Source organism: Mercenaria mercenaria, chromosome 4 (assembly GCF_021730395.1).
Source record: "Mercenaria mercenaria strain notata chromosome 4, MADL_Memer_1, whole genome shotgun sequence".
Lineage (NCBI taxonomy): Eukaryota > Metazoa > Mollusca > Bivalvia > Venerida > Veneridae > Mercenaria > Mercenaria mercenaria.
In genome coordinates this window covers 36,074,281-36,100,801 of record NC_069364.1, presented here as the reverse complement: position 1 = coordinate 36,100,801, position 26,521 = coordinate 36,074,281, and the positions used below count along the sequence as shown (strand labels likewise).

The following is a 26,521-nucleotide window of genomic DNA, read 5'->3' as shown; positions in this document are numbered from 1 at the left end:
GCACAAGTAGATGTCGTTAAAATCCGTGGAGACCGATTAATTCTTTCATTTTCCCGCCGTGTATTCAACTGGCACGTGACGTTTATAATGCATTGACCTAGAACTTATGAATATTCCATGTGTTTACGTAATTAATTTTCGGTGTCCGAACCTAAAAAACGATACTGTAATCATTGAATTTATTAATTAATAGCGCATGTGCAGATCCATCGTTGTTGTAAGATGGAGTTTTCTGTGTTACCATATCATTTCGTATTTCATATGTGATCTTAACAGATGGGAAAATTGTCACGCTTTAATATCATGATTTCCGTTCAATTTCATGAAAAACTACTCTTATTATTCAACATTCTTCTTCATGCATAATATTTCCGTTCTACGAAATGTCGACTAAAATCTTCACAAGTCAGACAAGTGTTTTGTACATTAAACGGACATTTCAAGAAACTGTCACCTGTACAAGAAAAAAATACAGGTAATATGGATACAGTTACATAACATAGAATAAAAATTGATGGTCTGAGCAGAATTCGAACCCATGGTGACGTGCGTAAAAGCTGGAGAGCTTACCACTACGCCAGCGTGCCATTGGTACACAAATTTATACAGATATTTTCGGACAATAATTTCATATACTTATAATGGCTGTTTCGCATATGCACCAAACGTGAACAGGGAAAAGAAATAGAATGCATTGCAGCTAACGAGAGTTCCAGAAATGAAAACGAAGCTGAAACGAAAACGTGCTTGAATTGAGAACAAATATCACTTTTCCCTATAACTAGTCGAATTTTTCTTTGCCCATACAAAGACAATGTAGTAAAACAGTTGTTCAGAATCCTCGTGATTCGCATGTTTATAAATCACATGTATCCATTTCATTATCCGGAGGCGACGTAGTGCCTTTGTATCAGTATCATCGTCATCCATAGACACAACTTCTTCTATATATTTGTGAAGGTACTAGCCGATTCAGAAACGTTTTTATAAGAATATAATACAAGTCGCTAGGAAACCTCGTACCATAATGATGCCCGACAGTCCTCTATTAAACAGTTAACTTACTGACTGCACTTTCATTTGTTTTCTTTGCAAAGTTGTGGCACGAAATTGCTAGCCCAACATGTATTTAAGCTGTTACGCACGTTTTTTTTTTCTGCCGAATAGTTTGGTTAGATTGCCAAAATCAGTAAGGATCAATAAGGATACATATCAGTGCAAAGTTAATTCTAAAGATCGCGAACATACTTTTTATTTCAGTATTAACACGAACAAAAAATTATATTTCTATGATAAAAAAATTGATTTGCAAGGTGAACTCTTCTGTAAGTTTGTCGCCAGATTAAAGCAAATGATAGGTAGCCCTGCAACTTTTTTTTTACTTTAAATCATTATTGACAAAGTCAGTTGTTTTACGATGTTATCGTTTCCGAAGCATATTTGCCTTATTAATTTCTGTTATTTTTAAGTAGAATGTGGCCAAAATGATCACAATGCGTTATTTTCGCATTTTAGCCATTTAATAAAAGTTTTTAAAACATGTTTACTTAAACATGTTCTGCGTGATATCATTATTCTAAAAACTCGTGACTAATTTTTGATAAATCATGTCCAGAAAAATGACAAGCCTTGTCGACGTCGAAACATACCAATGATACATGTATGTTTTAAAAATAACAAGAGCTGTCTCCGTAGGATGACACATGCCCCCGATGGCACTTTGAATGAATAGTTATGGCCGATGTTAAGAGTTTAGGACCTTTGACCTACGGAGCTGGGTCTTGCACGCAACACATCGTCTTACTGTGTCACACATTCATGCATAGTTATTTTAAAATCCATGCATGAATGACAAAGATATGGACTGGACATGCCCATCAATGCACTTTCATGAAAAATGATCTTAAACGTCTAAGTGTGACCTTGACCTTTGAGCTACAGACCTGGGTCTTGCGTGTGACACGTCGTCTTACTGTGGTACACATTTATGCCAAGTTATCTGAAAATCCATCCATCGATGACAAAGATATGGACCGGACACGCCCATCAATGCACTATCCTTTGACATCTAAGTGTGACCTTGACCTTTGAGCTACGGACCTGGGTCTTGCGCACTGCACGTCGTCTTACTGTGGTACACATTCATGCCAAGTTATTTGAAAATCCATCCATCGATGACAAAGATATGGACCAGACACGAAAATTGCGGATGGACCGACAGACAGACAGACGGTTCAAAAACTATATGCCTCCCTTTGGGGGGCATAAAAAGTGCCCTTGGCTCAATAGCATTTTTCCAAAACCATATTGCAATATCGATATATATCGTCTATACATTTTCGTAGGCAAAGTTTCCGAATATTTGGCTGAACGTGGACGCAAGTTGCAAAGAGCCAGTCTTAACGAAGGGAAACACATAAATATCGGCCCATTTTATACGCCATAATGGATTTCCAATTGAAACGGGAACAGACGTTACTGCAATTATTTCGGCGGTAAAAATGCGTGCCATGCATGATGCTACACTGGTATTGCCCGCGAGTTTACAGAACATTTAGTGTTTGCGTTATAATTTTGTAATATCGGACCATATATTACGCCATAATTGATTTCCAAATGAAATGGGAAGGAGATGTTTCTTCAATTATTTTGGCGGGAAAACTGCACATGTCTTCCATGATGACTGCGTGTTTACAGAAAATAAGTATATGCGTTACATTTTCGTGTCAGCAGCTATGTTGAAACTTTCATGGAATTGTAATTTGACAAAAAAAAAATAAAGTTACCGACCTACCAACCCAGTCCTTGAAGTACTGGGTCAGAAGCGGCAAACCAACATATTTTTAAGGGGGGTGGGGGGGGGGGGGGGGGGGGGGGTGATATCAAGGTAAGGCGGTAACCAGGTGTGGGTACACAACTTCACATGTTTACAATAAATGTTCATGGAAAAGAATGAAAGAAATTTAATGAATTTCTACCAAATGGTAAGTTTGTTATGTACAAATATGTTGATTTTTATACAATTAAAGGGCAATAACTCTTAATTTACAAAATAAATCTGAACGAAATTGTGTGTACACAACCACATTATGGTGATCTAAAGTCTGTTTAAGTTTCATAGTTCTAGGTCAAATATATCAAAAGTTATGATGCAGAAATTGCCATATTTATAGTACCCTATATAGTTAACACTAGAAACTTCTAAGAGCCATAACTCTGGTGTTACTAGGGCAATCTGACTGAAACTTCGTGGGCTGCAAAAGCTCATAGTGGTAAACATGTGTATGAAGAAATATATAAATATTCCCAACCATTTCCTAGATATGGCTCCGGACGGACGGACAACGCCAAAACTATATCCCTCCGAATTTCGTCGGGGGATAACTAAAGTGGGCAGAAGTTTTTTATCCACCCTCTGTTCATTACCTTTTATCTGCCTACTGACAATGTGCATGTCAACATGTCTAGTATTTCAAAATCGCACCAGCAGTTTAGGATGTCGTTTGAAGATTTTTCTATTTTCAGCTGTGGCGGCTGCTATGTGCAACCAAGTGGAACCGTTTGAACAATTTTGTTAAAGGACCACCAAGGGAACATTCAAGCCAAGTTTCATCAAAATCCATTCAGTGGTTTTGGATGAGATTTCGTTAAAGGAATTGCTGACAGACACTGCATGATCACAATAGATCACCATGAGCACTTTGTGCTCAGGTGAGCTAAAACAAGAGGGCCATAATGGCCCTATATCGCTCACCTGAGTACCATTGCTCTTAATGATCAGATCAAGTTTCGACATAGATCACATAGGCATATACATCAAATATCATCAGGATAAATATTTTCTTGTAACAATCCCTTTTGACCTATGGGTCATGTACTAGTCAGGGCCAATCTCAATACCAAGTTTGAGGGTCCTAGGCTCAAATGCTGCATTTTTGTACTAGCATGACTTTTCCTTACCCTGGAAGACTTAAATAACATTTAAAACCAATCTCATTAGAAGCTGCTAACGTATATTCATTTACATAAAAATAAAGGGATGTAATTTGTCATAAATTCAGTCAATATGTATCTAAACTGATTGTGCAAGTCCATGTGATGGCATAAATGAAATTTCAGACCAGTATCTTCGTTAGTTACAGGGATATACCCATTTTAATTTGAAACAAAGGGAGGTAATTTTACATAAAATCAGTCAATATGTAAATAAACTGATTGTCCAAGTCCATGTGATGGCATAAATGAAATTTCAAATCAGTATCTTCATTAGTTACGGAGATATAATATACCCATTTTGATTTGAAACAAAGGGAGGTAATTTGACATAAAATTTGTCCATACTCATCTACCCTGATTGTCTCTGTCCAACTAATGACAATAATGAAATTTCAAATGAGTCCCATAAATATTTACTGAGATAAATCCATTTTTATCAAAATCAGGGGAAGTAATCATGCATTGTTATACGTATGTAGAAGATACAGAGTACAAGTCATTACAACAATATATTAGAAAAATAAGGAAAAGTAAAAATTTATTACCATGGAAGACATAAATAAAGTTTCAAACAAATCTCATCAGAAGCTGCTAGGTATATTCATTTACATAAAAAATAAAGGGAGGTAATTTGTCATAAATTCAGTCAATATGTATCTTCACTGATTGTCCAAGTCCATCTGATGGCATTAATGAAATTTCAGATCAGTATCTTCATTAGTTATGGAGATAAATCCATTTTAATTTGAAATAAAGGGAGGTAATTTGACAAAAAATCAGTCCATAGTTATCTACCCTGATTGTCTCAGTCCAACTAATGACAATAATGAAATTTCAAACGAGTCCTATAAGTACTTACTGATATAAATCCATTTTGATTAAAATCAGGGGAGGTAATCAGATATAAAATAACTCCAGAACCTATGACTGAATCTGACAGATATATCATGGAATCCAAAATTTATTATTGTTGAAGATATTTTGCAAGTTTGTATCAAATCAAACCATAAATGAAGTCTCTATATGGCTGCAAAAGCCAAAATAGCAAATTTTCGACCTTCAAGTGGCCATAACTCTGGAACCCATGATGGGATGGCCACTTTTCGAAAAGAACCGAGATATTATTCCAATACAAGTTGTGTGCAAGTTTGATTAAAGTTGATTGCAAAATGTTGTCTCTATCATGTTCACAAGCAAAAATTGGAAAAATTTTGCACTTTAAGGGGCCATTACTCTGAAACCCATGATGGGATCTGGCCAGTTTTCGAAAGGAACCAAGATATTATGCCAATACAAGTTGTGTGCAAGTTTGATTAAAGTTGATTGCAAAATGTTGTATCTATCGTGTTCACAAGCCAAAAATAGCAAATTCTGGCCCTTTAAGGGGCCATAACTCTTGAACCCATGATGGGATCTGGCCAGTTTTCGAAAGGAACCAAGATATTATGCCAATACAAGTTGTGTGCAAGTTTGATTAAAGTTGACTGCAAAATGTTGTATCTATCGTGTTCACAAGCCAAAAATAGCAAATTTTGGCCTTTTAAGGGGTCATAACTCTTGAACCCATGATGGGATCTGGCCAGTTTTCGAGAGGAACCGAGATATTATGCCAATACAAGTTGTTTGCAAGTTTTATTAAAATTGATTGCAAAATGTGGTCTCTATCGTGTTCACAAGAAATTGTGAACGGACGACAGACGACGGACAAAGTGCGATCACAAAAGCTCACTCTGTCATTAGTGAAAGGTGAGCTAAAAACAAGAAAGTAGGCCAGTACCTCACATTCATGGTCAGTGAAAGTCAGCTTTAAGATTGGTGTGCTAAACTTTACATGTCAACCAAATTTCAAGTCTGTATCTTAAAAAGCAAGAAAGTAGGTCAGTAGGAAAAGGTCACAGTCAAGTGATTTTCCTATTTAAGTCTATGTAAAACTTGGAACCTCCGTGGTGGGGCCTTTTTTCATCCCAGGGGCATAATTTGAAACAAGAGGGCCATGAAGGCCCTGTATCGCTAACCTGGGCCCAGTTGTTCGAAACTTAACCGACTGTAACCACCGGTTAAATTTTGATTCAAAATATTATTCTTAGTGGGAAAAACTAGTATGATACTTTGATTTATAGTAAAGATTTCTCAGTGTTCATAATTCATAACTCATACATTTGTTTATCTAAGTCTTCTGAAATGTTGAAAAATAACCCTAAAATTTAATCAATCGTTAGCTTAATCGCATGTTAAAGTTTCGAACAACTGAGCCCTAACCTATTAATCTAAAGATCATCAAGATTAACATTCTGACCAAGTTTCATTAAGATATGGTCATAAATGTGGCCTCTAAAGTGTTAACTAACTTTTCCCTTAATTTGACCTGGTGACCTAGTTTTTTACCCCACATGACCCAGATTCGAACCTGACCTAAAGATCATCAAGATTAACAATCTGACTAGGTTTCATGAAGATACAGTCATTAATGTGGCCTCTAGACTGTAAACAAGCTTTTCCTTTGATCTGACCTGGTGACCTAGTTTTTGACCCCACATGACCTAGATTCAAATCTGACCTAAAGATCGTCAAGATTAACATTTTGACTAAGTTTCATGAAGATACACTCTTAAATGTGGCCTCTACAGTGTTTACAAGCTTTTCCTTTGATTTTACCTAGTGTCCTAGTTTTTCACCCCAGATAACCCAATATCGAACTCCTCCAAGATTTTATTGAGGGTTACATTCTGACCAAGTTTCATTAAGATTAGGCCAAAATTGTGACCTCTAGAGTGTTAACAAGCTTTTCCTTTGATTTAACCTGGTGACCTAGTTTTTGATCCCAGATGATCCAATATCGAACTTGTCCAAGATTTAATTGAGAGTAACATTCTGACCAAGTTTCATTAAGATTGGGCCAAAATTGTGACCTCTAGAGTGTTAACAGTCAAATTGCTGATGGCCTCGGATGGATGGACGACGGACGACTGACACAGGGCAATCACAAAAGCTCACCTTTGAGCACTTTGTGCTCAGGCAAGCTAAAAATGAAGTGTGACAGACAGATGGCCGTGACCTTGACCTTTGATGAAATGTCCCAAAAAACAATAGGAGTCATCTACTCTGCATGTCCAATCATCCTACGAAGTTTCAACATTCTGGGCCAGGTGGTTCTCAAGTTACTGATAGGAAATAATTTTCCATGTTCAGGCCCCTGTGACCTTGACCTTTAACAGAGTAACCCCAAAATCAATAAGAGTCGTCTACTTTCACAATGGCCACAGCTTTCGCAGAAGTGGTGGTTTCAACACCGCGGCAGTGGAGGATTCATAGCAGAAGCGGTGGATAAATATGGCTGGCTGACTGCATTACAGTAAGTTTTCTAATGAGTTTTCCCATATTTTTCATGTTTGAATGAAAACAACTAGTGAGACAGGAGCCCGCATGTGTACTCTTCCAGCCACAAACTCTTGTTTAGTGCAATTCTTTGTTATTATTGTAAACACTTCTATTATTTCGTACCAAATACACCTCAATTTTGATTGTTTACATAAACGCAAGGAAGATTTCTTTAATTTCATTTTCCCTAAATATATACAAAATATCAACTGACAATATCGATTGTTTGATTAATTGCCGACCACATGAAACTTTTACCTCATATAACATACCAACTTACTAATATGTAGCATACCATAACAAAATGCCATTGAGTAGCTGCGTTATATGAGTTAAGACTTTTTACAAGTAGGCCGATTTATCTCTACTTCTACAATATCCTTTTCTTTTCTGAGGTTTACCACAGGATTTCAAAATGTCAAGAAAAATGTTTAGATTTTTTGTTTCAACATTGAAAAATAAACAGTAAAACAGCGTACAAACAACTAACAAGAGCTGTCTCCATAGGATGACACATGCCCCCGATGGCACTTTAAATGAATAGTTATGGCCGATGTTCGAGTTTAGGACCTTTGACCTACGGAGCTGGGTCTTGCACGCGACACGTCGTCTTACTGTGTCACACATTTATGCATAGTTATTTTAAAATCCATGCATGAATGACAAAGATATGGACCGGACACGCCCATCAATGCACTATCATGAAAAAAGACCTTTAACATCTAAGTGTGACCTTGACCTTTGAGCTACGGACCTGGGTCTTGCGCATGACACGTCGTCTTACTGTGGTGCACATTCATGCCAAGTTATTTGAAAATCCATCCATCGATGACAAAGATATGGACCGGACACGCCCATCAATGCACTATCCCTTAATGTCTAAGTGTGACCTTGACCTTTGAGATACGGACCTGGGTCTTGCGCGCAACACGTCGTCTTACTGTGGTACACATTCATGCCAAGTTATTTGAAAATCCATCCATCGATGACAAAGATATGGACCGGACACGCCCATCAATGCACTATCCCTTAATGTCTAAGTGTGACCTTGACCTTTGAGGTATGGACCTGGGTCTTGCGCGCGACACGTCGTCTTACTGTGGTACACATTCATGCCAAGTTATTTGAAAATCCATCCATCGATGACAAAGATATGGACCGGACACGCCCATCAATGCAATAACCTTTAATGTCTAAGTGTGACCTTGACCTTTGAGCTACGGACCTGGGTCTTGCGCGCGACACGTCGTCTTACTGTGGTACACATTCATGCCAAGTTATTTGAAAATCCATCCATCGATGACAAAGATATGGACCGGACACGAAAAATGCGGACAGACCGACAGACCGACAGACTGACAGACTGACAGACCGACAGTTCAAAAACTATATGCCTCCCTTCGGGGGCATAACAAAAGACAAACAGAAAGCAATGATACAACAAGTAAAAGACAATAACTTCATTCACCTCATTAAACTGTCACAAAGCTAATCAAACATAAGCAGCGTTCGACACTAACGGTGTCCCGGGATCCCGAGGACACCAAAAATCCGCAAGGGATCCTAAAGTTCACAATTTCGGTGTTCCGTCGGGACTCTTGATTTTCAGATAAAATATGATTCTAAACAATGAAATTCCCCAGTCTTGTTCGCTCAAACATCGGTCTTTTGCTAAGGCTTCCAGGGCGTTCAGTTGACCCGAGCTCCCGGGTTTTGACCCGCGAAAAACTCGTATTTTATCCGCATAAATTACGGAACGTGCGTCGGCTTGACTCGCGGAAATTTACTTAGATGCGTTCCAAGTTCGATAGTTCTGCCCCCTGTCAATCAAAATCCCAGTGAATTTCAATATTGTTCGCCGGCACAAGCGGAAATATGGCAGTAGGCGGAGCGTCGTATGTTAATTAGCTACCGACAGATGTCAGTCACGCCACGCGCCAAATGACACGTGCTTATCTCGCGGTTTGTATTTAGTACAATTTGCCTTGTCATTATCAAAGGTGTTTATTGATCAATGTTTACAAGTTAATTGATAAACAATGCAGCCTTAGATTATCGTGTTTGTACCATTTTTTTGTGTGCTCAATACGATTACATGAGCCGGTCGGCCGTTACGGTCTATAACAAATTTATTATCATAATTGCCGAGGCTTTGTTTGGGCAAAACAAATTAAATAAGCAGAAATTATACGTGGTATGATGAGAAAATAAAGTTAAAACAGTTATCTTTTCAAGAACTTTAACTGTTACTTTTGTTTTTCGTATTTGTCACTCATTTTCTAGACCGACATTTTCGAACATTTTTATTATTTCTTACAAGATTTTTCAAGTACAAACTAAAATAAAAAGCCAATAAAACGTCTGCATTTACGAAAAATATGATCACTGTTGCCAAAGCAGCTCTTATTTAGAAGAATTTGCTGATAATAAAAGCATGCAAACACTAAACCCCACCCACTTTTAGGCAATGTGCAAAATAAAACAACTAAAATATGAAATGTTTAAGAAAATTGTTATGACCAATGTACTAGTTTTAGATAAAGTCTGTGGGAGTTGCATTAATAAGGCCTAAAAAATCTTTGTATCTGGTAACATGCTGAAAAAATTAGGGTAGGTAGGTCGGAACATTTTTTTTTAAAATTTTTTTTATTTAAGGGAGACTTTTCGGAATTTTTTTTATATTAAAAACATGATTACAAATAAGGGGGTTATAAGGGGGAATGAACTAGGCGGCATACATTTAGACGAACTACAACAAATGGCAGAGGAGTGCGATGGTAGTGAAGATGAGGGGGAAGAGGACTTGGACAGAAATGACATTATTCTTTTACAGCAAAAGTCATACAAGCTATTGTTGTCATTGATGTAAAATGGAAATAAAGGGGACATAAAATACATGTAGTACTGTAAACAGTTGTGTTTGTTAGATTTTAGTTTTTTCATGTTCTTACCACATTTTGTTATCAGGGACTCCTAATTTTCAGCAGGGATTCCTAAATTTCCCAGCAGGTATTCCTTCGGGATACCTGGCAAAAAAGTTAGTGTCGAACGCTGATAAGAGACCGTTTACTCCTTATTCTAGTGCCAAGAAGACAACAAAGAAACAACTGATTCATACACCGTCAAAATATAAAGAAAGATTTGATAATTCTAGAGAACAAGAAATGTGTGACAATGTTTTATTTGATGAAATTTCAGAGGAAACTTTGGCAGATGAAATGGAGTTCTTTAGAATAGGATCTGATAAAGAAGTTCTTATAAACCTTCTGAGGCGAGGGTTCTTTACGTTTTCACTATGTTTCTAAACCTTGTTAAAAAGACAAATATCCCTTACATAACATCACTCTGCTTCTCATCTCATGTAAGGTAGAACAAGTGAACCACTTTACCGTCTCCAGCCAAAGAAGCAGAGCGATGTTATGTAGGGGATATTTGTCTTTTTTTAACTTGGTTGTCTGTACTCAGTTTCTCTATTTATTTTTCAATTTTGAAACAAAAAATCTAAACTTTTTTCTTGACATTTTGAAATCCTGCGGTAAACCTCAGAAACGAAAAGAAAAGGATATTGTAGAAGTAGAGTTAAATCAGCCTACTTGTAAAAAGTCTTAACTCATATAACGCAGCTGCTCAATGGTATTTTGCTATGGTATGCTACGTCAAGTTGGTATGTTATATGATGTAAAAGTCGCATGTGGTCAGCATGTAATCAAACAATAGATATTGTCAGTTGATATTTTGTACATATATAGGGAAAATGAAGTTAAAATAATCCTCCATGTGTTCATATAAACAATCAAAATGAGGTGTATTTGGTACGAAGAAACATGGTGTTATTTGTTGGAAGTAGATTTAGTAACATAATTATGGTAATATTAAGCTTACTTTTCACGTATGTATTCAAAAGAACGGAAGTTCAAATCAATAGTATATTATTACTAAACATTCAGTTTCTATTGCTGTCTAATATCAGAGTGATTTCATGGACCTACTCCAATCAAAATCCCGGGAAAAGTGCTATTTAGTTAAGTTAAAAGTCCATAATGCCCATTAAAGAAACAAAATACACCGTACACGTTGCAATTGCACCCACCGCCACTGCGTTGGGATCACTTTTGGTCAATTATCGTATATGCCTGCAATGAAATTTCACTGATTACTAAGAAATAGTTGATGCTTGACAGTGTCATACTAAAGATTTGATGCAAACGTGCCTAGCAGTCGTTTTGTAAAAGACTTTACCATTTGTGAAGGAAATTCTACAAAAATGGCAGACCCACGTCAAACTGTACAGAAGTGTTTACATTATTGACAAAGAATTGCACTGAAACAGGGTTTGCGGCTGGAAGAGTACACATGTGGGCTCCTGTCTCACTGGTTGTTTTCATTCAAACATAAACAAAAGCTGTCACTATTGGTGACAAATGCCCACGAAGTGTGCCCAAGTATGCTACAGCTGTATCCGTAAATAAATCACACATCATTTCTTGACCTTGACCTTGACCTAAGAGGTCCAGGTCACAAGCGTGACACACATTCTCAATATGGTTGATATTTGTTTCAAATCATTTTCAAATCCCTTCATAAATGGCAGAGTTATGAACCAGACTGGAAAAACCATTGACTTCTCAGTGTGACCTTGACCTTGGAGCTAGGGGTGGGTCTTCGGCATGACATCTCATCTCCTTATAGGGAACATTTATGCCAAGTAATTTCAAAATCCCTTCATCAATGGCAGAGTTATGGACCGTACAAGAAACAGACCATGTTAACCTTTAACCTCTGTGACCTTGACCTCAGAGCTAGGGGTCTGGATCTTGCGCATGACACGTTGTCTCATTATGAGGAACATTTATGTCAAGTAATTTCAAAATCCTTTGATGAATGGCAGAGTTATGGACCGGACACAAAACAGACCCAGTTAACCTTTGACTTCTGTGACCTTGACCTTGCAGTTACGGGTCTGGATCTTGCGCATGACACGTCATCTCATTATGGTAAAGATTTATGCTAAGTTATTTGAAAATCCCTTCATGGATGGCAGAGTTATGGACCGGACACGACACAGACCATGATAACCTTTGACCTTGACCTTAGAGCTAGGGGTCTGGGTCTTGCGCAAGACACGTCGTCTCATTATGGTAAACATTTATGCCAAGTGATTTCAAAATCCCTTTATGGATGGATGAGTTACAGCCCGGAAAAAAATTAACCAGACACACGGACGGACAGTGCGATTTGTTCCTTCCGGGGCATAAAACATATGGGAAAACTTACCATAATGTAGTCAGCCGGCCGTATTTATCGACCGCTTCTGCAATGAATCCTCCACCGCCGCAGCGTTGGAACCACCAACTTTGTATGTTCAATCATCCTATGAAGTTCAAACATTCTGGGTCAAGTGGTTCCCCAAGTTATTGATCGGAAACTGCTTTCCATGTTCAGGCCCCTGTGACCTTGACCTTTGATGGAGTGACCCTAAAAACAACTGGGGTCGTCTACTCCATAAGCCCTGCCACGCTGAAGTTTGAAGGTTCCTGGTCAAATGGTTCTCCAGTTATTGACCGGAAATAATGTGCGACAGACAGGGCAAAAACAACAAAGGTGTATTATCCCTACTATCTACTCTAATTTATATAATTCTATATATACACTTTACCTCCACTTCAAAACCTCCTTAACTTTCTTCACAATGTGTAATAAAATATCATAATAACTGCACATCTAGTATCAACCAATGCCACAGTATATTCTGTAACACTGACTGCTAAGCAAACAGGAAACATTAATTGCACTAACAGCACTATTACTAATTTAGTATATAATATTTTTCAATAGAAAATAATATTTAATATTCTATCTTACGTGTGAATCAAGTACAGTATTAAACTTGAAAGAAGCATTAAATATGGACTTACATGCTCAGTTTTCTGTTCTTTCTTCTTCAGTCTCAGCCGTGTTCTGGTCCGAGTTGGTTTTGTTTCTGCCTGCATTATTAACAGTTAACAGTTCAGTAAAATCATCTAAAAATAAGTAAAGGACGAAGTTTGAACTCTACTTAAAATTGTTACAAAAAACAATCTAAAAGTTTCAATTCAAATATATTGTAAAACACAATATTTTTTTTTTTATTTATTAACAGATGCAACATCTTTCCAACAGTATAACCCCTATTTCCAAATTATTATTACAGCAGCATCAAGATTCAGTTAAAGCATCTGTGAAACATCAGAAGTACTACACTGACGAGGTATGAAAACGCAACAGACACATGCCTGAATATATTTTCTACTACAAAAAGCATCACCTTGAAATCTTCAACTCATACACATCTCGATACTCTATACCCATTGTGTTAATTTTACAGTCTGTTGGGCTGATTAAATTTGAACACAGTAGGTACAGTGGGGGCTGACATGTGTAACGAAGTGTTTCTCAAATACAGCACTTGTATGTTCCTCAATGAAAGCGTGTTTACATTCTTTCAAGTAAAGACTATGTTGACATGTTGGTTACAATTTTGTGTATTTCTTGGGCATTATCTGGTAACAGTCCCCTCTACGGAATGAAGTATGTTAGATTTTGACATTCAGAAAGGTTTCTAAATCAACGTATTTTTTATCTCCCATTATTATTTTTGTTCATTCCGTATAATTATAGAGGGGACTATTACCGGATATTGCCATTTCTTGCACTTTTGTACTTGTCACAGAGATCAAATGGCAGTTACACAATGGTAAATGTTATTTTTTATAATACAAATGCCTCTTATTATACAGCGATTTTTTTTGCAAAAAAAAAATAGCGGGGTTTAAGGTATACGACCTCTAATAGTAATGTTTAAACAAGAGCACCGCCTTGCGGGTGCTGACGCTCATCTGATTTTTTTTTTTTGATTAATAGAAAAATTGTCCTACCCATGATTTCCTAAGTCCAAAAAGGGCCATAATACTTGCAAAAAGCAGGATGGAGATATGTTTCTTGATGTACATAGTCAGCTTATGGTGGTGAACAACTGTTGCAAGTTTCAAAGCAATCGCTTGAATAGTTAGGAGAAAAGCTGACCTAAACATAAAACTTAACCAATAAATCTGATATTTTCTAAGTCCAAAACGGGCCATAAGTCTTGCAAAAAGCAGGACAGAGTTATGTTTTTTGCTGTACATGGTCAGCTTATGATGGTGAACAAGTGTTGCAATTTTTAAAGCAATAGCTTTGACAGTTTAGGAGAAAAGCTGACCTAAACATAAAACTTAACCAGTAAATCTGATATTTTATAAGTTCAAAAGGGGCCATAAGTCTTGCAAAAAAGCAGGACAGAGTTATGTTTCTTGCTGTACATGGTCAGCTTATGATAGTGAACAAGTGTTGCAAGTTTTAATGCAATAGCTTTGATAGTTTATGAGAAAAGCTGACCTAAACATATTACTCAACCAAGAAAACTGATTTTCTAAGTCCAAAAGGGGCAATAATTCTTGAAAAAAGCAGGATGGAGTTATGTTTCTTGATGTACAGGGTCAGCTTATGATGGTGAACAAGAGTTGCAAGTTTCAAAGCAATAGCTTTGATAGTTTAAGAGAAAAAGTTGACCTAAACATAAAACTTAACCAAGAAATCTGATATTTTCTAAGTCCAAAAGGGGCCATCAATCTTGCAAAAAGCAGGATGGAGTTATGTTTCTTGCTGTACAGGGTCAGCTTATGATGGTGAACAAGTGTTGCAAGTTTTAAAGCAATAGCTTTGATAGTTTAGAAAAAAGCTGACCTAAACATAAAACTTAACCAAGAAAACTGATTTTCTAAGTCCAAAAGGGGCAATAAATCTTGCAAAAAGCAGGATGGAGTTATGTTTCTTGCTGTACAAGGTCAGCTTATGATGGTGAACAAGTGTTGCAAGTTTCAATGCAATAGCTTTGATAGTTTAGGAGAAAAGCTGATGGCCACTATCCAAAACGTTTTCAGAGAATTCATTATACCATTAAATTTGATAAAAGAAGCATCAAACTATTGGCAAACAATTATAAAAGGGTGTCTCAAGAAAACAGATTCAATGTGACAGAATTCTAACTCCAACATTGAAAAATTAAGGTCGAATTCTGCTGGTCTGTTTTGAATTTTGCTCACTTCATTTAAAAATAACCTTCGGGCAGAAGTAAAACCTATCTACATTTCTTCCACAATATGTAATCTAAAGAGGAAAGGCAAAATAGAGAACCTTTACCGCACGTAACTCGGTATTTTTAAAGATGTCCTACTCTACCCCTTCTGTTTCAGAGGTAAATTCACTTTGAACAGCAAGAAATTGCTTATGAAGTGAAAATTTTCAACTTTTGTACAATAAATCAATAATAAGTAAGTAATAGTAAGTAAAAACTTACTAGAAAGAAGAGGGATATGAAGGCCCTGTATCGCTCACCTGACCTATTGACCTAAAGATCATCAAGATTAACATTCTGACCAAGTTTCATTAAGATATGGTCATAAATGTGGCCTCTACAGTGTGAAATAGCTTTTCCTTTGATTTTACCAGGTGACCTAGTTTTTGATCCTACATAACCAAGATTCAAACTGGGTCTCGAGATCATCAAGATTACCATTCTGACCAAGTTTCATGAAGATAGTCATAAATGTGGCCTGTACAGTGTTAACAAGCTTTTCCTTTGATTTGACCTAGTGACCTAGTTTTTGACCCGACATGACCCAGGTTCGAACTTGACCTAAAGATCATCAAGATTAACATTCTGACTAAGTTTCATGAAGATACAGTCATAATGTGGCCTCTAGTGCTAACAAGCTTTTCCTTTGATTTGACCTAGTGACCTAGTTTTTTACCCCACCAGATTTGAACTTGACCTACAGAGCCTCAAGATTAACATTCTGACCAAGTTTCATTAAGATACGGTCATAAATGAGGCCTCTACAATGTAAACTAGCTTTTCCTTTGATTTGACCTGGTGACCTAGTTTTTGATCCTACATGACCCAGATTCAAACTGGACCTTGAAATCATCAACATTAACATTCTGACCAAGTTTCATGAAGATAAAGTCTTAAATGTGGCCTCTACAGTGTTAACAAGCTTTTCCTTTAATTTGACTCTGTGACCTAGTTTTTGACCCAAGATGACCCAATATCCAACTCGTCCAAGACTTTATTGAGGATATTCTGACCAAGTTTCATTAAGATTCGGCCAAAATTGTGACCTCTAGAGTGTTAACAAGCTTTTCCTTTGATTTGACCTGGTGACCTAGTTTTTGACCCCAGATGACCCAATGTCGAACTCGTCCAGGATTTTATTGAGGGTTACATTCTGACCAAGTTTCATTAAGATTGGGCCAAAAATGTGACCTCTAGAGTGTTAACAAGCTTTTCCTTGGATTTGACCTGGTGACCTAGTTTTTGACCCAAGATGACCCAATATCGAACTCTTCCAAGATTTTATTGAGGGTAACATTCTGACCAAGTTTCATTAAGACTGGGCCAAAATTGTGACCTCTAGTGTTAACAAGCTTTTCCTTTGATTTGACCTGGTGATCTAGTTTTTGACCCCAGATGACCCATTATCGAATTCGTCCAAGATTTTATTGAGGGTAACATTCTGACCAAGTTTCATTAAGACTGGCTCCAAATTGTGACCTCTAGAGTGTTAACAGTCAAATTGTTGATGACACGACGGACACAGGGCGATCACAAAAGCTCACCTTTGCCTTTGAGCACTTTGTGCTCAGGTGAGCTAAAAAGGAAAATAAGTAAAAAAAAATTTGGTCCCAGTGGGGCTTGAACCTACGCACCCCTGAAAATTGCAGTCCAAGTAGGTTTAGAGTTGGAATTGAATACTATTCAAAAAGGAGGTACTCTATTATGGATCTAATACCTTAAAGTAAAATTGGGAATTTTTGATAATAAGTTAATAACTTCATTAAAAACACTTCTTCCTTTTATTTAGACAACACGTAATGGAATTGACCAATGACACAAAAACTGGGCGTGATGACGATTTAAATGATTATCTGGGAAATCAGTATCTTGTAACTTAATTCAGCAAATAACTTTATTCTTGCAGAAAAGAACATTTCAAATTCAATAGTAATTAAAACATTTTTTTTCCGATCAAAAATAAAGGAGATAAAGTTACTACTTACTTTTGATTTTCGTAAATCCTACTTTTACAATATTTAAAAAAAAAACATTGTCTCGTATTTGGTTACATAACTGGTATCTCTCTCTTAAAGACACATTTTGATGAATAGCTTGAAATAAACACAGGCACATGGCAGCTTAAAACTTTAAAGAGCAACTGTCAGCACTTCAAAGAGCAACTGTCGGCAACTTTCTCATTATTGAATTTCGGCATTGCGAGATGACTGCTGTAATTTGACCTAATTTTGCTGAAGATATTTCCAAGTGTATAAAAATGTACCTTAGATTAATATTTTTTTTGTACATTTTTATTATGTAGCTGAGGAACTGTATTAGTTTGTTTTCTTTTTTATAAATGGAAAACTGAAAGATTTATAACAAAGACACCTAATTTGCAATGAAGCCAAAATAGTTATTTCATTCTATTTCTTTTTAGATTCTATTAAAATATGGTGCCTCAAACATGACAGGTTTTCATATACCGTATTGTGGTGTGTATAGGTCGCACTTTTTCTACCCATTTTACTGCCTGAAAAAGTTCCTGCGACCTATACGACAGAACATTGCCAGCAGAGTTTTTTTCGGGCCAATTTTCTGACCGTAGCTCTCGCAAAATTACGTGCATCTGTCACGAACGAACAAAATGGATAAAAAATATCAATATCGGCGGCCTTTCAACCAATAGCGGTTACTTTCAATAAAATATATCGTAAATAACCCATACAGACTATTAAAATTACGAATTACTTTAATTCAAAGATGTTTTTGCAATTTCAATTACGTTTGTTTCTACTTTCGTTTAACTGGACGCCATTGACATGTACTCCGGGTTGGATAAAATCCGGACAGATCCGTCATCCATTCCAAACATTGTTTATACTAATTCTTAGCGTATTAAAAAACTTAAAAGATAATTTTTTACTTCTGATTTTTAAATAAAAGAAAAAAAAATCCAAAAAGAGATATTTTGTTAATCTCAGAATCAAAAGAACGCGGTTAATTACATGACTCGGAAAGGTGTTATAATTGCTGTGCAAACAATTCACATTTAAACTTGCATAATTACAGAATGTAAACGCAAACCGTATGCTGCCAATTAGTGTCAAAAAGCCGCTTTTCTTTGATGTAGTCTGTTACCGATACTACTGTTGGTACGAAACGGTTGGGATCGAAAATAACACAGTCCAATTTCCACCAATCAGGTTCTGATAATAATTCAGTCCGCGGCATCAATATGGCCGCCGCCATAACTTTTTTGCCGGTAAATATTAAATATTGCTGGGTAAAAAATCCGAAACTTAACTGCGACTAATACGCTAGAACTTAAATTTTCCGACCATTTCCAGAGCAAAAATTAGATGCGGACTATACATTACCGCGACCTATACACACCAAAATACGGTAAATTGTACTAGCTCATATAAAATTCATATAAATATGAAAACTGACTGTAAAATTTAGTTCAAAACTTTGGCAGGCACTGGTGTTGTGGAATATAACAAGTCTGATCCATTATTGCAGTTTGAACAACTAAATACAAAGGTCATGGCTAAAAAAAGTAAGTTTTAGAAGGGTAGTGCAAATCTGAACCCAACAACTGGCATATAACTGGTTACTGGTATAGGTCATACTTTTTTTCTACAGTTTTCTCCCATAATTTTTGTCTGCTAGTTACTTGAATATTGGTTATCCACTTAGCCTGCCCATGGATAGTGTGAGTAGGTTAATTGACTACCATTTAAATAACTTAATGCTGAATTAAGCATAAACCAAATGCATTACATAAACAAAATGCTTTCGAGCAAGTAAAAATGTTTTCGGGCAAGTGGTTTTCTTAACTTACTTGCCCGAAAGGACAAGTGCTGAAAAAAAATTAAGGCGAAGACTGTCTTTACCGTATATACTCATATAGATCTATCAAACTTCATAAGATTACTTATAATATAATATCCTTGGACTGGTATTCAGTGTTTATAAATACCAATATTGGTATATACTAGATAGTATATACCATTTGGTATAAATACCAACAGTGTGAAATATCTTAGACTTTGTGTTTATACTGGAAGTCGCGCTATATGTGTAGATCTACTGATCATAAATACTAATAATCAGCTTAATTTATTGTTGATACCAACTGGCATAATTGGTATCAGTTACCTTTTATTGGAAAATACCCGTGCATATCGAAATAGCGTGCGATACCATATACCAACAGGGTGAACTTTATTATAAACTTAGAATTCTAAATAGTTGTGTTAGATACGTGTGGTGGTCTATTTTGTTTAAGCAGCAGTGATAACAATTGGTAGACATTACTAGACAATACCAAATTTACATAACGTACTTCAATATTAAAGCAACAGCATATCGTATCTATACCAATATTAAATCATTGTTTATTTAACTGGATTCATTATAGTGTATTTATTAACTGACCAGTCATATTTAGTGAATATTCCTGTGTTTCTATTGATGAAACTGTTACCTATTTCAACGAAGTGTTATAAAGTAAGTGTGTGTTTTTAAGTTGAAGCGTGTAATTAAAGGACAAGCTAGTGATTGATGGTGCTTAACTTTACAATTACGGGAGGGGATGCACAGATAACATTTGACTGTAATAAAAATTGTCTTTATAGCATATCATTACATTACTGTTTTTACTTTATATATTAATAAATATCTTATGTAATGCCATGCTAGTGTTTTGTCCTACATTTCTGTAGTTAATAAAAGTTACAGTTAAACTTTAAAATTGCCTCCATTATATTTTCCTATAATTATCTAAAAACACTCTGTATTTGCCAACAGCTGGGCCCAGGCGGACTCATGTAGCACCCTTTCTAGGCCAACACTCAACGAGGGGGTTCGCTACAATACTCACTGATCAGTTGGAGGCCAGAATGTTAACACGCTTTCATTGAAGAACACTCATGTGCTGTCTTTGAGAAATACTTTTCATTACACGTGTCAGCCCCCAGCGGGGTATAGAGTATCAAGACATGTACGTGTTAAACATTTCAAGGTGATGTTTTTTGTAGTAAAAATATATTCAGGCATATTTTTGTTGCGTTTTCATATCTCGTCAGTGTACTACTATTACTGGAACTAGCTTTGTTTATTCTTTCAACCAAAAAGAGAAATCTTTTACCTCCGCATGTATAGACTGCATCTTTGCTGTCGAGGGCAATACTTTCAGTGATTTAGCAACTGATCGTCTCTGACTTAAACGTGTATCACCTTTTTTTGTTTTAGAAACAGGTGTATTTGATTCATCTTCAACATCAATAATTTCTGCTGATTTCAAATTTATTGTCTCTGTATTAACAACAGTGTCGGGAGTTTTATGAGATATGGTATCTTGATTAGGTGGAGTTTTGGGGGAATTGCTATTTCCATGTGAAACTGATCTCTTCATAGATTTTGATGTAATTGGACTGATTAAAATAATTTCTTCATAAGCATGCACTTTCTCTTTCACATTCATAACACTAAAATTTCTAATAGGAGTTTTGGCATTTGTTAATTTCAGCGCAACACTATCAAAAACTTCTGGTGGAGCAATATTCTTGCTAGCAGATTGAATCCATGTCTCTTCTACCACAAACTGTTCTTCAAGCACAGACTCATTGTTCTGTGGGACTTTGATAATCTGATCTGCTGACTGAGTCCAAGTTTCTGTTGTTACTTCATATATTGAACTGTCCTGCTCTTCAATGTTTTTGTCCCCTATTTGTTTTGGAGTTATATTTAACTGTTCTTTCTCACTGTTTATGTTTTGTTCAATGTTAAGAACAGGTTCCTGACTTTTTGACTTGTTTTTTCTGGTATTTTTTGCAATGCGTGTGTTTCTTGCACGGGATGTAGTGGCAGCTCGTGATGCAGCTCTAGTCCTTCGACCAGCAGGTGACTTCTCTACTTTACTATTAAAGATGGGAAAACTAATTAACATAATGGTTAACAATGTAGTATCAAACCAAGAATTGATGAAGAAAAGCAATGCTCAACTATTCAAACAAGAGATCGTAGAACACAAAATGCCCCCCTTGAAGCATTCCTCATATGCAAGAAACCAATTTTTGTAAAAGATTTTAACTCATTAAGGACGCAGATCGCATTTATGCGTTCATTTTAACTCTTATCGAGTACGGCATGTCGTATTTATCCGTCAAAAGATAACAACTGCCTGATAGTACTGTATGCCGCGTGACGTGATTTTACGTTTGTAAGAGTACTAACGATTGGAGTGCTGTCAAAGTCAACCAATGAAATATTTTACACTAAAGATTTATAAAACCCGGAAGCGATCGAAACAATCAAAATATTTATTATTTAAGCATGTATTTTCAATATACTCATCGAAACTAGAAAGTTATTTCTAGGTTTTGCCTGTTTTATCTTCTCATTCTATTATACTGCAGAGTCTTTCTTTTTGATTCAGTATTTTTAATTTTATCAAATAAAGCATAATTCTGTTCTTTTATAATGTCATTTGCTTTAAAGTTTAGCAATAAATGATATTTGAATAAATATAAAATAATCAAATAATGGCTGTTTTTCTATGTCAAATCTTTCTTGAATATATATTGCAGTTTTCTATATTCGTGTTACTTCAGTAGCCAGTGAAACAATTTTGCAAATTAAAATAATAGTAAATTTTAAATTATTGAATAGATCATAAATTGTAGTATCAGATGTTAAAATTTCAGTTTTATTCATCTGTTATAAACAGATGTTTGTCCCTAATATTGATGCCTAGATCTTATCGATTATTGATTATCAGTGAAAATCCACAGGCATACAAAGCAGATAAATTGATAAGTGGCTGTGGAATGTATCGGAAAATTGATGCCAGTAATTAAGCGGCGATATGGCTGCAGGTATTAATGAGTTAAGCCAAAATAGGGATTAATCTTGTCAAAATTTTAGGCAGAGTTATAGCAAATGTGTGTAAACTCAAATATCTGCATGAAATTTCAATCAAATATATGAAAACGATTAAAAATATTGAAAGAAAATGTCAATTGGGGGAGATTTTTCAAATAGAAAATGCAATTAATTTGTTAAAACATGTCTGAGCTATGGGACCTGGTAAATTAACATCAAAGTGATTCCTACATAGCGCTCAAAAACAAGAGTGCCAAGATGGCCTTAGGTCGCTCACCTGAGAAACACACGATAACAGTGTAAACATGTTTGACCTAGTGAATTCATGGACAAATATTCTGGCCAATTTTCATTAGGATTGGACCAAAGATGTGGTCTCTTGAGTTTAAACAAGTATTTTCTTTGATATGACCTAGTGACCTAGTTTTTTACCCTAGATGGCCCATATTAAAAACTTGACCTAGATTTCATCAAGGCAATCATTCAATCTGACTAAAGTGCTTGATCTTCTAAACGAAGATCTGAGAACGACCCATTCACATTCGTCTTCTGTATATTTTGGATTTCCATTATTGCTATTTTTATGTTATCCAATCAGACGACTTGTTCGATTGTCAAAGAGTAAGAAAAATATGCAGTTGTTCCAGGACTCGAACCAGGGACCCCTCGCTTACGAAGCAAGTGGCCTACCGACTGAGCTAACCGGCTATCTGATACCTTACGACATAAGAATTGTAAATATCAAAAGTCAATGCTACAGGTAGATTTGCAAGATGTTGTAAGCTAGGCTCTGATTGGCTAGTGAAAGGGCCGTCAGAACGAGGCAATGAATAGGTCGTTTTCAGATCCTATGCGTAGCGTAATAGGAGATGTACTTTAGTCAGATTGGGCAATCATTCTGACCAAATTTCATGAAGATCAATTGAAAAATACAGCCTCTATTGCATACACAAGGTTTTTCTTTGATCTGACATAGTGACCTAGTTGTTGATCCCAGATGACCCATATTTGAACCTGACCTAGATTTTATCAAGGCAATCATTCTGACGAAATTTCATTAAGATCAATTGAAAAATACAGCCTCTATCGCATACACAAGGTATTTTTTTTTATTTGACTTAGTGACCTAGTTTTTGACCCCAGATGACCCATATTCAAAATCCATCTAGATTTCATCACGACATTCATTCTGATCAAATTTCATGAAGATCAATTGAAAAATACAGCCTCTATCGCATACACAAGCTAAATGTTGACAGACAACAGACAGACAGACGCCAGACATTGAGCGATCATAATAACTCAACTAAGCATTGCTCAGGTGAGCTAAAAACAATTTAACTGGTTAATACAAAATATTCATAACAGATAAATTTAGCAAACCTGACTTTAGAGGTTGGTTCATCTATAAAATCTTCGTCTGAAGAAACATCTGGTTGTACTCGATTCTTTGCCTGCCTTGACAATCTGGGTTTTCTAGGAAAACAACACATTTATATAGCTATTGTAAAAAACCACAGGACAGCAAACTGGACAATCAAATCATTATATGACAAATTTATCAATATGCATTGCCCCATTTAAACTGCAACAAGACTTGAAGAACTGCGCAAAGCAGAGCAGTTTATGCCTTAGAAGTACTTTTGCATGTGTGCATGTTGGAGGGAAAATTTTGTAGTGACAGTGTATAGGAGTGGCAGTAGTTCTGGAAGACCAAGGCACAACTAGCTGGTGGGGCGAGGGCAGGTTAATATACGGGTGTGGGATGAAGTAATGCAGTGTTTTTGTTGTACTCCTCCCCCATCAACCATGGTAAATGATATACAGATTTAATCTTGCTGTGATCTTTCACTATGGTGGAACACAAAACTAAACACCAAGATGATCACTGAATTCTATTTAATCCAATTAGTTTCCAGCTATTTTAGTCCTTCCCGTTGAATTGCTGTTGACCTACAGACCTAATTCGTGTGCTGTCGAAACCTACCTGCCATGACTGGTCAATACCTTGAATGGTTACTAACGTATGTTCTGGACACAAATATAATCTCAACCTTACACGTACCAGCCCAGTTCATGCGCTCTGCACATGGATCCTCTCATCACCACCTATCTATATGCCAAGTTTGAAATCAATTTCTAGACAACTTATTAAGATACGCTCTGGCCCTGTGTTCACAAACATTTTTCGTTGTTAGCTTTAATAGTTAGAGTTTGATATCTTAATATCAATTTTACTAAAACGTCAAGGTTAAATTCCAACTGAGACTGACCATCAATACTGAATAGCCACTTGAAAATAGTTATTAAATTAAAATTTAGTTTTAAACATGCTATTTAGATATAAAATTAATGACAAATAAAGTTTCATTATCAAACTCAGCTGAGACTGAAAACGTTTCGTAAACATGGGGCCTCAACACAAAATATGAAGGACAAATTTGACTTTGTAGCTCTGTTACTGTCCATTAATGACCTTGACCATTCACCTACTGACCTTGCTTACATGCTCTGCACACTGTCTAATTGCCACCTATCTATAATATGTCAAGTTTAAATGAAGTACCTTGAACAGCTATTAAAGACCCACCACAACATACTGACCTACTTTTTCCTCTCACATGCATATTGTGAAAATCATTCTGATAATACTGGTATATTACAGAACTGTAGCACAATTCAGGCCCTCACGGAATTAATGTGTTTTCACAACTTTATCTGTAAGCTTATTCAGTCAATTTCCCTTTCAGTATAATCTTACAAACATAGATAAACAAGCCAATTCGATGAATTGGTATCCCCTGCCGAAAGGGTTTGTGGTGAGGAATGGCAAAAAAATATATCCGGCAAAAAGTTAAGGATGTTACTAAGAAGCAAATAATTTCATTATTCAAAATCAATTTAACAGAAAATGAATGTTTCAAATGTACATAAGAAATGTATGTTATGTTAATCCTGACTTATGAAATTATTTTGAATGGAATATCTGTACTGTACGCCTCAGCCAAGATACAGTGCAACTTACTCATTTTCTAGTGTTATGCACTTAATGTGAAAACCAAGTTAATGTATACTTAACAAAACTGTGTTTGTTGAACATACAATAATAATGAAAGTATTTTTTTTTTTGTTGTTCAAACTTAAGCGATATATCGTGGAGGACTTTCCTCCTATTTTATCATATTGACCTGCAATTTTTATCGGACACTCGGTCTTGTGAACTTGATATATCGCGGCAGACCGGATCAAAATTTACCGGACATGTCCAACGGTCCTACGGCTTTCGCGACCTCTGACTTTTATAACACATACTGTATTATCACTGACAATTATCCATTTTCTTAGGACAGCACTATGTTGCAACTTTGAACACTGTACCATTTTCATCAAAATAACTTCTAAATTTTAGAAGTATTATATAATAAAAGCCTGAATTTTCATGGGCGCAGCCATTAGACGTTTCGTAAATTGTGCATCAAGTATGCAAGTACATATCAGAAATTTTAATTGGTCATATATGTTATGCATAAGAATATTAATTTAACAAGGAGCTGCGTTCAATAAATGCTTGATTCCCCCAGTGGCATCCTTGTCGAAAGATTTTTGCACATAAGTCCAAAACAAGGTCATGGTCAAACTGGGGTCAGGTGATGTTTGAAGATGAGGAATGGTCACAGTTTACACCTGTATTAGTATCAATTCATTCTTGTAAGGGGTATTGATGCTAGACGAAACGGTCCCATTTGGTTAACCAAGAGATGGACCATATAAAGCAACCTAAGTCCAAAATGAGGTCAAGGTAAAGGTCAAACTGAGGTCAGGTAATGTCTGAAGATGAGGAATGGTCACAGGTTACATCTGCATTAGTATCAAGTCATTCTAGACGAAACGGTCCCATTTGGTTAACCTCGTACGGACGGACGAATGAACGAATGGACAGACGGGACAATCACTATATGCTTCCCGCATCAGTAGATGCTGGGGGCATAAAAATAGAATTATAGATATTCCCAATTGATTTAGAAGGCTGACTTGTTCGTTGGGTCCGAAAAATATTATTTAGACTGAAAACTTCGATGCGAGAATTTCTCTCATTTTAGTATTTTTGGTGCAATTTCTTCAATA

At 36.2% G+C, this 26,521-nt stretch overlaps 1 protein-coding gene across 2 annotated transcripts in view; it reads right to left on the bottom strand.

Annotated features, from left to right (window-relative positions):
- LOC123551446 (inner centromere protein A-like) overlaps positions 1-26,521 on the bottom strand; it is a 176,924-nt gene that overhangs the window by 122,776 nt on the left and 27,627 nt on the right. The window contains exons 4-6 of one of the 2 annotated variants that reach the window (XM_045340385.2): positions 23,780-23,872; positions 20,661-21,432; positions 13,290-13,358 (exon numbers count right to left, since the gene is read on the bottom strand). In XM_045340385.2, coding sequence (XP_045196320.2) covers positions 13,290-13,358; positions 20,661-21,432; positions 23,780-23,872 — 934 coding nt within the window. The remainder of the gene's footprint in view (positions 1-13,289; positions 13,359-20,660; positions 21,433-23,779; positions 23,873-26,521) is intronic. The other variant, XM_045340386.2, reaches the window with a different exon arrangement.